This window comes from Mycteria americana, chromosome 5 (assembly GCF_035582795.1).
Source record: "Mycteria americana isolate JAX WOST 10 ecotype Jacksonville Zoo and Gardens chromosome 5, USCA_MyAme_1.0, whole genome shotgun sequence".
Lineage (NCBI taxonomy): Eukaryota > Metazoa > Chordata > Aves > Ciconiiformes > Ciconiidae > Mycteria > Mycteria americana.
Genome location: NC_134369.1, coordinates 34,644,407 through 34,659,488, shown reverse-complemented (window position 1 = coordinate 34,659,488; position 15,082 = coordinate 34,644,407). Strand labels below are relative to the sequence as shown.

Genomic DNA, 15,082 nt, shown 5'->3' with positions numbered 1-15,082 from the left:
TTGCAGGTGAATAAGGAGTGTGTGCGTGGCCTGTGGGCAGGACAACAACAGGAGCTTGTCTTCCTGCGTAATCGTAATCCAGAAAGAGGAAGTATCCAAAACGCAAAACAAGCTCTGAGGAACATGATCAACTCCTCTTGTGACCAACCGATTGGATACCCAATCTATGTCTCACCTTTGACTACTTCCTATTCAGATAGTCACGAACAGCTTAAGGAGATTCTTGGGGGAGCTATCAGCTTAGGAAACATCAGAAACTTCATAGTGTCTACATGGCACAGGTGAGCTGAAGGAAGTGAGTTCTCATTAGTACGTGTTCATGCTTTCATATTCCATTAACTAGTCTCATACGTGCCCAACACGGCATAAATTATAATATTCAGTCACACAAAAATGAATAAGCTTTGGCTTTTTATTTCAGGTACATCTGTACCATATGGCAACTGCTTTGGTACAGGATTAATCTTCAAGGCATATAAGTAATACCACAAACTACGTAAATGGCAGCTCAGAAAAAACAGGACAGAAGGTCTAGATGCAAGAACTATAACTTCAGTTCTGATGTCAGGTCTGATAATGAGAGACAATGCAACTTCTGTATTATTTTTTTCAGTACCATCACTTTTGCAGTCTATATTATCATCCTTACAGAATCAAGACTATTTGGTAGGGTTCCTGTCTGGCAAACATTTAGCATGCAAGTGCCACTATTAATGTTGTTAGGGTATGCCCATACACAGTAACTCAAGCTTTAGCTGTTGTTCAGAAGTTCAGAAGTGCTTATAAATACACTGTATGTCAGAGCCAGAACAAGTAACTGGAGTGATCATATAATCCTCCCTCCATATGACCCCTTGGTAACCCAGTACAAACTCTTGCTGTGCTGTGTTTTATAGGCCATGAGAACTTTCACTGCACTTCTGGCCCCTTACGACTGTGGCTCCAAAAGCAACAGTAGCAGCTGTGTGTGGCATTCAGAAATGTGTGTCCCAGTTCTTACCAGTTCCAGGAGCTGGTGCCATAGTTGGAACAGTCCTGTAGCTGTTTTGATGGTCATATTTACACTTAAACATCTACAACATATCAGAACAGAACATGCTGCTTCACCCCAGAATATGCCACACTTACTACAGTCTGTGGTGGTTGTCTTCTGTCGCCATCTGCTTGTCCGAATGTGGATAGAATAACAGGTGAAAGTATGACACAGAACAGTACTTGGATCCAAGCTGTGTATGCTTTGGGATTCTGGATCCCAGGAGCAAATAAAATTGGAAAGGAGTGCTCAGTCTATTTGAGTGCAACAGAAAGAAAGGAATAATAAAAGTAGGAATTGAAGGGAGGGAGGAGGAACGTGTGTTTTTGTGTTCATCTGAAATTTATTAATGCAAACAATGTGGTGAAAAGCCTGTATGTACACTGGAAAATGTTGGCGAGCCTACTGACTGAATGTTCAAAATTCACATGAGAATTTGTGATTCAAATAATTGCAATATATGCTTCAAACAACTGTGAGTATATTACTGAAGGTAACAAGAAACCAAATACATTAAGAAGAAGGAAAAAAAGAAAACCAACAACAAACATTCTTTTCTTGCTCATCTGAACAGACAAAGATTTTGCAGTATAAGAATACACGTATGACTGGTGTGTTAAGGAGCATAAATTTTACTGTTAACTGTTAGAAAATAGCCAGGATGTTCTACCAGCATTTTATATTTAGAATTTTATTGCTTTATTGTGCTTCAGAGGTGGTTTGATTTTTTCAAAAGCTATTTTATATGAGCATTTGACTTACAATAAATAACTGTTACTTGAATAGCTGTCATGAAGAAAATTGAAATCTCTTAGAGAGCAGTATTTATACTTGCAAAGCATATTCTGAGAAAATAAAGTCAAGTTTTATCCGATTTTTAGGGAATGCTGTGGATTGTGCAGAGTAAAGCCTTTGGCTTCTCATCATAAGGCATTTCTTAGAATACTGATGATTAGGAGGCCTGACTTAATGTGTCAATTGCATGATGTTTTCAGACTAAGGAAAGGTTGTGGAGCTGGCTGCAATAGCGGTGGAAATATTGAAGATTCAGATGCTGGAGGTGGAGCTTCTTGCACAAGTAACAATGCAACTATCAATGAGTCGCAGAGCAGCATGTCGCAAGGAGGAGGGAATGCAACTACAGGGCAGGGACCTGGAGCAGTACAGCACCCTCCTGTTGCAGCTCATCCCACAACTCTTCCTGCAGCTCATCCACCAACTCATCCCTCCACTCTGGGTAAAGTTAAAATAAAGCAACAATTTTATAGAAGTACAATCCTATAGCCAGAACTGGCCTTTCAGCTCTTTGGATTAGGCCTAAGTTAAAACAAAAAGCAAACAAAAGTGACTTGATTGTGTGGTGTTAACACCTGCTGGATTCATCTTAAACTACAGTGCTGTTTTATGCAATGCAAGGTTCCCAAACAGAGATTTGAGCAATAGGGATATAGTTGTGCTGGCAAAATAGATTAAGTAACTTTTTATAACCCATCTCTACAGATTGGATCTTTTCTGTCGTATTGTCTGCGAATGCTAAACTTGTCATTTTTGTGACTGTCTCTACATTCCTTACTTATACAGTGGAACGGATTCTCTATTTCTATAGTATTTTAGCTGAATCCAAGAGTCCATAGTGATCTGTAGTTAGGGAGGTGATAAACAGTAAAGCTGAGAAAGAGCTACCTTTACTTACAGAGAATATAAAAGTGTATGTAGTTGAATGAACTTTTTTTTTTACACAACTTAAGTGGTCTATCAGCTGTGGAGAGGTATCTACAAGTACTTAGTATAGGAAAAGCAATGACACTAATGCTCATAAACTGCAATTCCTATTTTTCACTTTAAGTGCATTAAATTTTTCTGAACTTGTTTAAAAACAGCATTTGCTCTAACAAATTTTCTGACTCAATCTTTGAACATCCAGTCAAGCATATTAAGAAAGAATATTTAGTATTTTGAAACATGGACATCTCTACCTGCCTTAATGCCTTAAGTATGGGAAACTTGAGTACTTAAGTGTTAATATTAAGAAATAAATTGTTAATGCGGGAGGAGCAAGGCTGAAGCATTCTTCAGGCTAGTTGTCTTGCAGGGGTTATGAATTGAACAGAATATGAAATTCCAAGATAAGATGAATGGAATGTATTCAAATGCTCTGCTATATGAAATGCAACAGAGATCTTCTGCAATACAGCTGTTTCAGAAGTTGTTGATTAGACCCATCAGTTTTGTATCTAAGCGTAAAACATTTGTGTGTCGGAAATCTAATGTGTGTGGGAGGCTTTATCAAACTCTCCTGATTCTGTATCTTTTACTTTTAGGCACCAGTCACAGCTCTCACTCTGTGCAGTCAAGCCTTGTCAGACATTCCCCTGCCCGTGCCTCAGTAGCTAGCCATTCATCTTATTGCTACGGCAGTCGTCATTCATCTCTTCGCACATCCACAACAGGCTTTGTGCCTTGTCGGCGCTCTTCCACCAGTCAGATATCCCTTCGTAACCTCCCATCATCCATCCAGTCCCGCCTATCTATGGTGAACCAAATGGAACCTACTGGCCAGACTGGGGTCAGCGCGCAGCATGGACTGCCCTCTTCTAGCAGCTCCAGCCAAAGCATCCCAGCCTGTAAACAGCATGCCCTTGTGGGCTTTCTAGGGACAGAAGGAGGGAGTAATGCAACTGAAACTCAGTCAGGTGGTAATGCAAGCCCTGCAAATCAAATGCAAGCCAAAAAGGATGACGTTATTTACAGAATCCAGGTGAATAGTCCAGAAGAACAAGTTAACCTGTGCTTCCATGTGCTTTTGTTAGTGTTACCTTGTATGTTGTTGAAATCACTACTTTTAAATACACACACAGTCTGGAATGTCTCAGTATACAACTATTGTGCAGTTACATTTGGAGAACTAATGTGAGGAAAAGGTTTTCTGGACAACCAGCCTTCCTGCATGTTTAGACATCCCTGTTTACATTACTTACGTGTTTTGCTCTAGTGCAATGTTTGAGAATGTCAGCTGAACTCAGTTCCACTTCATATTTAGTTTGCCTTTATTCATGATAACATGTAAAGCTAAACAGCTTCATTTGCAGGGCAGAAAGCAACTAGCTTTTTTCTTTTAAACCTAGTAGATTTTCCACAAAAGTAAGTGTAAAAATACTCACTTTCACTTTCATATGTATTTATTCATTTTCATATGTGTTTATTCTTTGGTTATTGCCACACGTCTGGGTTTACTGAGTAGCAAACAGTACACCATTGACTAAGTCAGTCATGGCAGCCTTACTCATTTTGTGAAAATCCAGAAATTTGTATTCTTGCTCTTCTAGCTTTTATTAGCCCCGCATACGTGTCTCTGGCAGTATATCAGTGGGAAACATCAAGAAGTGTTTTTAATAGGATAGATCATAACAAACGTGATTTCATTGCTGATATCACCTCATTTTAGAGTAATCCTTAGTAACCTGCATCATAGGGGGCAAAGTTAACAAATTAATTTTGCAGGTCTGTGCTTAGTAGCTTTTGTTTGCAGGCAAGGGCCCTTTTATGAAACTGCTTAATTCCTCTGTGTGAGGAGGATACAGGCAAAGTTGACATATATCCTTGGATAGTGGACATTATGTGGTTCCCTCTGTCCTTAAATAGGAAGGAGTTTTCAGGAGTTTTCTCCTGCTGCCCTGTGGAAAGGCCAGTTTACTTCAAAACACAGGGTGGGTCTCAACTAACCATGCTAGTAGATAAATAGTTCTTCAGCCTAACAGTAAATTCTCCAAGACCATGTTTCTTAAGATATTCTGTAAGAAGTGATGAGCCTGTTTTAACAGCTCATCATCACTTAACTCTTCCCTGCTACTGGACCATGTGCTGCCAAATGCTTATGTTGTGCCAGCTCCTCAAACCCTGCCATGAACCAGTGTAACTGAAAGAAGGGGTGGGAAAGGGAACCAGAGTTGCTGTTTCAGACTGCAGTGAACTGGTATATTGTTAGCTGTGTCCGAAACCACAGCCTAATTTCCAAATTCTGTGCTGCTCAGGCTTTTTCCTAGCCTGGAGCTTGAGTTTCCAACATTGAAATTGGTCAGAAATCAATTCCTGTGGGTTAAAGTCAGTTCTCTGGAAGTATGCAAAAGGTTACAGTTTATCTGTTTCTTTTAAATTTTGGCTGAACTAACAGTCAAAAATTCCTACTTATAGTTAATGGATCCCAGTCAAGTACTGGAAGGGATCAACGTGTCAAAAAGGAAAGAGCTGCAGTGGCCAGATGAGGTGATACGGCTAAAAGCTGGAAGAAACAGCTGGAAAGACTGGAGTCCTCAGGAAGGCATGGAAGGCCATGTAAGTTTTGCTTAGAAGTTGACAAGCTAATTTTAAAAAAGGCACTGTCTTGATTGTATGGCAGTCTGCCTAGATGTCAAGGCTAAAGATACATGTAGTAGGAAGTTGGATCAGCAGCTATCCTCCAAGTCACTGTTGCTGGAAGAGCAGGTCTAGAATCCTAATTTGAAGCAGAGGGATATTTCTGCAACTGTATCCAAAAGATGCAGGGTGATGATTCAGATGTTGTCAACCACCTCTCCTTCCTTGCCTTCTTCCAGCTCTTGTCATGAACTCTTAGGCATTGCGCTCATTCATCCAACCTTCATTTTCCTTTCCTTAAACTGTTAATCCTTGAGCAAATAAGGAAGGTCAATTTACCAACGAGTCTTTAATTGAATGGTTAACAGTATTTGTTTTTAAATTATTCTGATGAAAATAGGGCCAAGTAAAATTGTCTTTAGATGTCTCTATTATACAATAGGTACGTGATAGGTGTTTACTTCCCTTTAGGAAGGAAATCTGCTGTAACTAAAACTTGTGAAAGCTTATGACTTGAAACTCCATCTCCGGTTTCCCTAGGGGTGTTATATCTGCATTTTATAAAAATTCACTGCATTAGTTAGAAAACTTATCTCCCAATTTAGGCCCTTTTTAGGAGGAAAAAAACCTGGTTCTATCTTTGAGGCTTTTTTGTTTTCACTGAGGCATACACTTTTTTAGACCTTTGTGTCTATAAAGATGCTCCAGTGAGTATTCTTTCAGTGATAAATAGTAAAAGGGAAGAGTCACGGACGTTGTGTCTGCATTGGTTCATCAATACAACTGTATTTTCATTTGGAATATGTCAGTTCTGACAGTTTATAAGAATTTGCTTTGATTGACTGCTTGCCTCAGTTGGAGGCATTATTTATAAATGGGATTCAGGGGCTGGATTTTGCTGTCTGAGAGTCCATATCCACATCACTGTGGATGTATTTGCAAACAGGTAAGAAACGGCAATATGCCGATAACACAGTGCATGCCAAATCTACCTTGTTGTTATATGTATGTGAAGGAAGGGCCCTGGAAATAAATTCCTTCTACAAATAATTGTATCATAGTTAATGGTCCACTCTTAAGATAGTAGGGTTACCTTGTATGTAACACATAGGAGTAGAATGCTTTTGTAAACCTTCATAGTTACGTTGGGTTTACACGTTATACTTTGGAATGTCCTTGTTAGCTATTGCAGATCAAGAATGTCATAAAGATGGTGAATGTAAAGGGTTGTATCGAAACACGTCCTGGTATCTTGCCTGGTATCATTGGACAGTTTCTTTCAGGAGTTCATGAGTGTGTTTTGCAAATTGCAGGATGTTGACATATACAATGATTGATGTTACAGAAAGATTAAAATAAGAGAATTTGAAGGTCAGAGTAAGCTACTGTTCTGAATGCTTCTCATCTATTTTTGGTGCAGCATACTGGCAGGTTTTTTTAGAAGAGCATCTTTTAACCTAAGAAGAAAGGGGGAAAGCACCAGATTATCCTATGTGTGATTAGGAGGAGAGGATTTAACTTGACATAGTTTCCACTGCCTGCTTCAGCTGCCTGTGGTTAAACATACTAGTATCAGTAAAGCCATTAGCTCTTAGGACAGTGTTTGCTTTTTGATCCTTCAGCTGCAGTCCTTTCTGCAAACAGGCAGAAATGATTCTTACCTCCTGAGGTGCTGCTCATCAAGCAGTTTACCAGCCAAAGCCTTATGTCGGTGCTCTTGGTATGAAGTTCAGCACTCAGTTGTTTAAAACTTTTCTACTACATAGAAAAAAGCATTTTTCTTAACTTTTCTTTTTATTTTGCTGAGTATACAGTACAGTATGTATAATACACAAAGACACTATAGGGTTTCTTCAAGGAAATGGAATTTAGCAATCCTCTTTGTATTGTGGCTACTTTTTCCAGGACTTTGAGATTAAGGTATACTCTGCATTATCTTTCTATGATACCTGACACTGGCATGCGGAAGAACCCTTTTCCCCCCCAAGAGATTCTTATCACCTCTTGACTATGTAGTGACATTATTTTGCACAGTATCAGTCATTTATGGACATCACATAAATGCCAGTCATGATAGAAGAAATGGTAAAACTGGGTGTGTGTGTGTGTGTGCAGTGAGTTATAATCTATGTACAACTTGCATATACACAGTTTTTAAGGAGCCACGATATTGATGCCTTTGGAGTCAGCCCGTAGCCATCTCAAAGGCACCAGTTTGAAGTTGGACAACGAGGATGTAGTACTTGGACTTTATTGGGAAATGTTTTACATGTCTGGGGATAGAATATCCCTGGCCTAGCAGCCTAAAAAGTTTATTTGGACAGACTTCATCAAAGTCAGACTTGAACAGGCCACTTAAATATCATGCTGTTGCATCAAACAAAGGGGAACTGAAGATGCCATGCTTCCCTGGCTGAAATGCTCTCCCCATGGATGCAGTGTAGATCAGATCTCCATGCAGTGGACAAAGCTGAATCTCCTTCACCCAGTGCTAGAGAAATTGGCAGCTGTCGGCTGGATATAGTGCGGATTAAGGGGATCTCTTGGATTTCATCTTGGAAGATGTAGATTACTTGTGGGTTTCTGTCCCTTTTTTCCCCACCTGTATCTTTAGAACTCTTGAAAACTGTACTGTCCTGGATTTTGTAAAAATTAATTTTATTTGCTTTTTACCTTACCTTGTCTTGTATTTAGGGTTCTTTTCCCACACTGGCAAATTTGAGATAATTCTATTTCTATGGAGCTGGCAATACTTAAAACCATGTTACTGGAGCATCCTTGTGGTTCCTTTGGGGCACACAGAAGTTAAGGGTGTATTTTTATGGAGGCAACTGAGCAGAGACGTACAAGGTCATACAAAAGCCTGTATGGAAAAGAGACCTTCTGATGGTCAATATCAGGCAGGATCCTTGGAAGCAGTAGATCAAAGTACCTGAATTCTGTAGATCCAAGGGAGTATGGGACAGTAGTTTGTGGTACTGTTTCTGAAACCCTTCCTCTTTGTAACTGTCGTGGTTTAACCCTAGTCAGCAACTGAGCACCACACAGCCGCTCGCTCACCCTCCCCCCCTGCCTGGTGGGATGGGGGAGAGAATAAAAAAAAAAAAAAAAGTAAAACTTTTGGGTTGAGTTAAAGACAGTTTAATAGGACAGCAGAGGAAGAGAAAATAATAATGATAATAATGATGATGATAAAAGAATATACAAAACAAGCGATGCACAATGCAATTGCTCACCACTCACTGACCAGTGCCCAGCCTATCCCCGAGCAGTGATCACTGCCCCCCAGCCAACTCCCCCTGGTTTATATACTGAGCATGACGCCATATGGTATGGAATAGCCCTTTGGCCAGTTTGGGCCTTCAGCTGTCCTCCTGGCTGTGCCCCCTCCCAGCTTCTTGTGCACCTGGCAGAGCACGGGAAGCTGAAAAGTCCTTGACTAGTGTAAGCACTACTTAGCAACAACTAAAACATCAGTGTATTATCAACATTATTCTCATACTAAATCCAAAACACAGCACTATACCAGCTACTAGGAAGAAAATTAACTCTATCCCACCCGAAACCAGGACAGTAATATTTTTTCATTTTAAATTATCTTTGAATAATTTAATTTAAAAGATCAACCTTGAATTCACAGTGAGTAGGGAACAAAATTAGGGCAAGGGATTTGACTTAGAGGAGACAGTAGTTTACACCTAACTCCTGCTAAACTACAGTTCTGTGCTACTTTGTGCTGCACAACACTGAGGTATTTTAAGACTATTACAGCTAGAGCATCAAAATATCCCAAATCCATACCTGTACACTTTTTTCAGTTGTTACTTGTCTTGCATGAACTGTTTGGTTCTAATTTGGGTCAAGTTGTTCCTGCTGAAATCAAATCAAAGGCTGGCTGTTCTCAGGTAAGCTACAGGTCTCCAGCAAGACTTCAATGAATAGCTTATCTGTGGGTATGCTGCCACAGAAAATTGAGCAACTAAGTCAGTATAGCAGTTATATTATTGTTCCTTTTGCCCTGTAAGGGTCTTGAATTATTAGCCACAACTTTGATATGGCAGCTCTCCCTATGGAACTTATGTTTTATTATACTTTTTTCCCCTCCCCAGGTGATTCACCGCTGGGTGCCTTGCAGCAGAGATCCAAGTAGTCGGTCCCATATAGATAAAACCATCCTGCTTGTTCAAATCGAAGATAAATATGTTGCTGTTGTTGAAACTGGAGTCCTTGAACTTGGGGCTGAAGTGTAAATCTCTTTGAGACTGAAACTTCCCCTTCTCCAGCAGTTCAGAAGAGAGAAGGGTCCAGAAGAAGCAGCTCCCAGGACATGAAACTTTGGTCCAGTTGTAGGAAAGGACTTGAAACACAGATTTGTCTAAGTCACTTTCCCCAAATAAACAAGTGTAAGAAATTTTTTTAAGTTGTTAGCTGCTGAAGAAACATTTGCATGAAGGATAGATTTGTTGAGACATATCTTTTTTTGTTTATAAATTTTGTTTATGCATTGCGTAATGCTTTAAATCAACAAACTTTTCAGTTCTAAGATCAGAGCACCTCATATTTTTCTAATTGTTTTGCCAAAAATTGCCATGTCTTGTCACAGAGTGCGTGGAATTCATCCACCTTATTTTAAAGAAATTGACTACAAACCTTCAGTTTGGTGAAACAGTGTAAGGGTTTCAGGTGTGGCAAGAAGAGACTGAACAGATGTATAGATTCTTATTCCTTATGAGCTAAACATTAATGAGAACTGCACTAATTTTTTACAGCAATGCACTAAAAACAACCCTGAGATTGCTGAGAACATTTATTTATATATATAAATATAAGTATATAAAATACCATTATTTAAATTGCCTTTGGGATTAATCCCCTCCCTCTCCGTATACATGTTGATGGTAAGGGCTGTGCCATGGGTTTGGTTCTATGTTCTGTATTTCGTACAAGTGCATTTGCTGCATCCTCTTCACAATAAATGGTAAAATAACAAATATATAGAAAAGCACCTGAGTATCCCTGTACTACATCAGACTTTATTGTGGTGGCAGTGGTACCTCAAATCTGTACATGTCTAGCTTTAAAGTGGACCCCAATATACTACCTTTCATCTGTCCTCCCTTCGCTAGCCATGGCTACTTTGCTTCTTTACACCCAGAGCTGGCTATGTTGTTTCATTGGCTCTTCTCTGGCAGAGACAGTTGTTTGAGTTTGTAGGGGGAGGTGCAGGTCCATGATTACTTCATGGATGCTTGAAGGTTTTTTTGATTCCATCCAATTTAAAAAGAAAAAACAGCAACAACAAAACCCAAAAAAAACCAAAACAAAACAAAAACCAACAAAAACTTGACTTCAGCTTTTAAAGAGCTTTTATAGAAGGCACAGCCCTAAACTTGTATCACTTTTACCACCTTGCCTTTTCTTTCCCTTTAGTCTTCATTCTTTTCTATGACTTGAATTTTATTTTCCGTGATTATATATTCTATGTAAGTGTAATTTGAGTATTTATAACTGTGAAGTTGAATTATTCATGTGTTACATATCCTAGGTTTTATTGTATTTTTTTTTAAAGTGTGTATTCAGGGAAACAAGTAACTCAGAACTATCATGGGAGTGTGAGAGGGAAACTGGTTTATTCTTGACTTGCAGTTCCTATGACTCACTTCTCTTAATCTGTAAGAAAAAAATGTACCTGTTGTGATTGTTTCCTGTTTCTGACCTGTAATTATGTAGGACTCTGTGGGGAAACTGCACACAGTCCTAGCTTTTGGGAGCAGCCATCTTCTTCCCAGTCACCTCTGCTTCTTTATATGTAATGTAACCAGAAGAGACTTCTGATATACCACAGAGGTTACTGTAATTATTTCTCTGACATCAGAGAAACCTTGTCCATTATGTACCTAATGTAAGAGTGAAATTATATGGGTTGAGAAAAAACAAAGGTAGAAACAGCTACCTAAGAAATACTGGTATTCCAACTCAAGTCATGGTATGCCATCTTAGCCATGAAAGGGTAAGTCTGTGCCTGGTAGCTAGTCAATTCTAGATACTGTTCCCAGTGAATTACACTGGGACCTTGCTTACATCATATACTATGCAAACTTGTACTCGAAGTACTGTGCATCTTGCAGGTGCATATTACTGTTTGGTTTATGCATATGCAGTCCCATTTAATCTTGGTATAAATGCACAGTTCTGGATCTGCCACCATTGAAATAATTTTGCTGTTCCACATAGTTTGTCATATGTGCACATTTTAGTGTAGTTGGATTCATCTCCTGCATATCTGAAAATCTACTACAGTAGATGAACCTTCTTCAGCAGTCTGGTAATGTTGCTGTCAGGAACAAAGAAAATGCTTAAAGTTTTGAATTGAAGGTGTTTTAGTTAAGGTTTTATTCTGTGTCCTTCCCTTCAGGTAATTACAGGGTTTTCTGTATCACTGGGAATATTGCTTCATTTTAGAAAGAGGAATTTGTTTGAAAATAGGCCCCCATTTGATATTAGTTGCACAAGGTTTTTTCTTGTACTGAAACTTTGAGGTAAACAAATGACTGAAAAACAAAAGACATAGGTTTTTTTCTTTTAAAACTTGACTGAAGGTACTTCCAGTATGTTAACCCTGGCTCTGAACAGTCCCTGTCACTCTCTTCAGGGCAAGATAATGACAATGTCCATTGCTGGCAATAGACATGATAGGAATTAATGGCTTGTTAACATAAAAATTCTAGAGACTGTGTTAACTGCCTGGAATTAGATCAGCAAACAGCAGACGGGGAAAAAGAAAGGCTTTTTTTAAGGGGCAAAGAGAATTGATGGATCTTTCTATTTATTTTTTTAATCTTAAGGCTTTTGGTGTGATGCCTTCAGGAGATGGATTTTAATGTGGCCAGTTAACAGGTTAATTACCTTCTTTCAGCTATTCTGCAAACACCTGTTGTGAAGCCATTCACATAGTGCTTGTACCTATTCCAGATCTGCTCAACAGAAGCCACCTAGTTGAAATTTCACTCTTCCATAAGGCTTTGGAAAATTAACTTTTTTTTTTTAAGTTTTCCTGCATTTGGAACTCTTAAGATTCATATATGATTTTATGTTGGTTTGTGCAAAGTTTGTCTTGGTTTCCACTGTGCAAGTGACAAAACCGTGTTTGTTTTCTTCCAACTCCCCATAGGATAGATCTGTCCATGGAAACATCTGTTCCAGATAGAGATAATTTCATCTTTTCTTTTCTTTTCTTTGGCCTTCGTCTTGATGTGTAATATTTTTCTCCTGTTGTGAGTATGGAAAAGATGGGTATTTTCAAATTAGTCCTGTCAGTCCAGACTGAGCTCAGCACAGAGCAGATTTTTTTTTTTTTAGTTCTTTCTAATATTTCGTGAAAACCCATTATAGGATGAGTGCTTTAACTCTGTCCACTTGCATTGTGTGATACTCTCTTGCCATAAGAACATTCCAGTTTAGTCCTGTTGTTTTAGCTTCCAGGTAGATCCCAACCTATTTTGTTTCTCTCAGATTTCTTTAAAGGTGGTATCTATGTGTATATACATAAGGACTTACTGCTCCCTAAAACAAATACTCAATTACAGAGAAGTGCTTGAAAACCCCACTAATCAGATTATGTTAATTGGTAAAAATGGCTGCTACTTAATTTTTAAAAATCTCTTCCTATTTCACCTCCCTGTGAAATCTTTTAAAATATTCTGATTAAAACAAACAAACAAAACCCTAAAACGTGTATGTGACACCACTGATGACACCTAGACTTCTGTGCCACGTGCGCTCTGTGATACTTGTGATGAATTCTGGGGATCTCTCTCATGATTCAGCATTTATGAAATGATTTCAGAGTTGGGGGGAGAGCAAGGGAGAAGATGATGGTGATTATTTTTTAAGGTAATTCCATGTAGGCTGAATGGTCCTACAGCCACCTTGCCTGGGACACTTAGGATCTTTCTGAGTGGTGATCTCAATTTTCCAGTCAGCTGTGTAGTTCATCACCAGGCATTCCTTACCCCATGTTCACAACCCCTTTGGGAACTGAAGAACTCTTATGAGAAGCCTAGATGACTGGTGAGGTGAAAGATGAAGACTTGTGGCACAGGTCCATGCCCTTGGCTGTTTGGCAAGTGGCCATAAAGTTTGGTCTGGAGCAGGGTGTGAGAGGGGAGAAGAGATGCCTTACAATTGGATTCAACTTCAGATTGTTCTCTGATAATGCACACGCTACCATATGACCTAGGAGTGTGGACACAAAGACTGCTTTAAAGATCTTTCTCAATTACAGGGCTCTCCATTCACAAAATGGAGTAGGATAGATTGCATTTCTTACCATTCCCAATATTATTCAAATATTATTCAACTTGTATTAGATTTGGGGTTATACCACCACAGGTTTTATGTACTTAATTTTATTAAGGAATTTTATACCTATTATATAGGCATCTGTTCTTTTCTTGTCTGGCTTGCTATTTGATAATCTAATGCAGTACATTCAGTGGCGCTGGACTCTTTCAGACATTATACTGGTAATTACTGGTGCCTTAGTAAAAAAGTGGGTACATAACACCTTGGTGGAAAGTAAAGCATGTGGCTTGTTTCACCCCAGCATGATACACGTATCTCCAAAAAGGTGATTAAGATGGCTGCTCCAAAAGATTGGGGGAGTATACATGCATCACTCGGTCACAAACATCTGAATATGAGCAATTTTTATGACTTCTGGTATGTACAGTTTGAATAGATAATCCCAGTACACCTAGTCCACAATGCTGAAAGATGACTATCAAATAGCTGGATATGTTTACTTGTTACACAGATGCCCCCAAAAGCTTGACAGTATGCTGCTGGTTAGGAAGTGGAGGGAGAGGGGAGTAGAGCATCAACGAGAGGATGGCTTTGGTTTTTAATGGACAATGAAAATACATATTGCCTCTACCAGCAAACGGATACCTTGCCAGGGATAGGGATATATGTACCTGCGTGTCTGTGAGTGTGTATGTGTCTGCGTGTGTTACTGGAAACAGCCTGTAAATATTGTAGCTGTTTAAAATGGAAAAGGCAGAGAGTTTTTTGCAACATGTTGCAGCAAAAGGACAGTATTGACAGTGGAGAAACACTGAGAAATAAAAAACCTTTTTTCACTTGTTGTCATTTATTGTACTATTACATTCTCTTAAGATGTCATTCTCACAAATTCCCTGTAATGACTATTTTAAGTTTACTCAAATCACCCTTTAATGAAGGATTCTCTTATTTTAAAACTATTTCTCTTATGTAGCTGTAGTAGCAGAAAGGAGAACTTTAGCTATTCCTCTTTTACTGCCAGCATCATACCTGTTTTCATGCTTTTACATAAATACCACATGCCCTCTCCTCTACAGTTAAAATGTTTTTCTCTTGTCTTTGAAGCATTTTCTGTATTTATCACAGATTCCCCTTCTCTCTGAACTGTTTTCAAAGCCCAGAACACTATTGTACTGTCTTTATGCTCAGTAGTTTTCCATTCTTCATACTTCCTAGGGAAATATTTTACCTAGTGTGGTTTAATCAGTGATTTCTAACTTTCTGCTGTCCTTCATCTGATAGCCAAGTGCAGCATTGTGTAAAGTCCTGATGAATGCTACACTTGCATGAAGCCCTTGTTGATATAAGTGATACTACTTTGAAAATACTTGGCTGCCATCTGTACACTGTCTC

The 15,082-nt window shown here is 39.0% G+C and overlaps 1 protein-coding gene across 8 annotated transcripts in view; it reads left to right on the top strand.

The window, feature by feature from the left end:
• Positions 1-14,527, top strand: part of PCNX1 (pecanex 1) — a 94,456-nt gene extending 79,929 nt beyond the window's left edge. For 5 of the 8 annotated variants that reach the window (XM_075502890.1, XM_075502893.1, XM_075502891.1 and 2 more), the window contains 5 exons: positions 7-281; positions 2,029-2,270; positions 3,355-3,791; positions 5,225-5,365; positions 9,496-14,527. In XM_075502890.1, the coding sequence (XP_075359005.1) occupies positions 7-281; positions 2,029-2,270; positions 3,355-3,791; positions 5,225-5,365; positions 9,496-9,636 (1,236 nt within the window). In that variant the 3' untranslated portion in view covers positions 9,637-14,527. The remainder of the gene's footprint in view (positions 1-6; positions 282-2,028; positions 2,271-3,354; positions 3,792-5,224; positions 5,366-9,495) is intronic. The other 3 variants (XM_075502895.1, XM_075502894.1, XM_075502892.1) reach the window with 1 other exon arrangement.
• Positions 14,528-15,082: the final 555 nt, after the last annotated feature.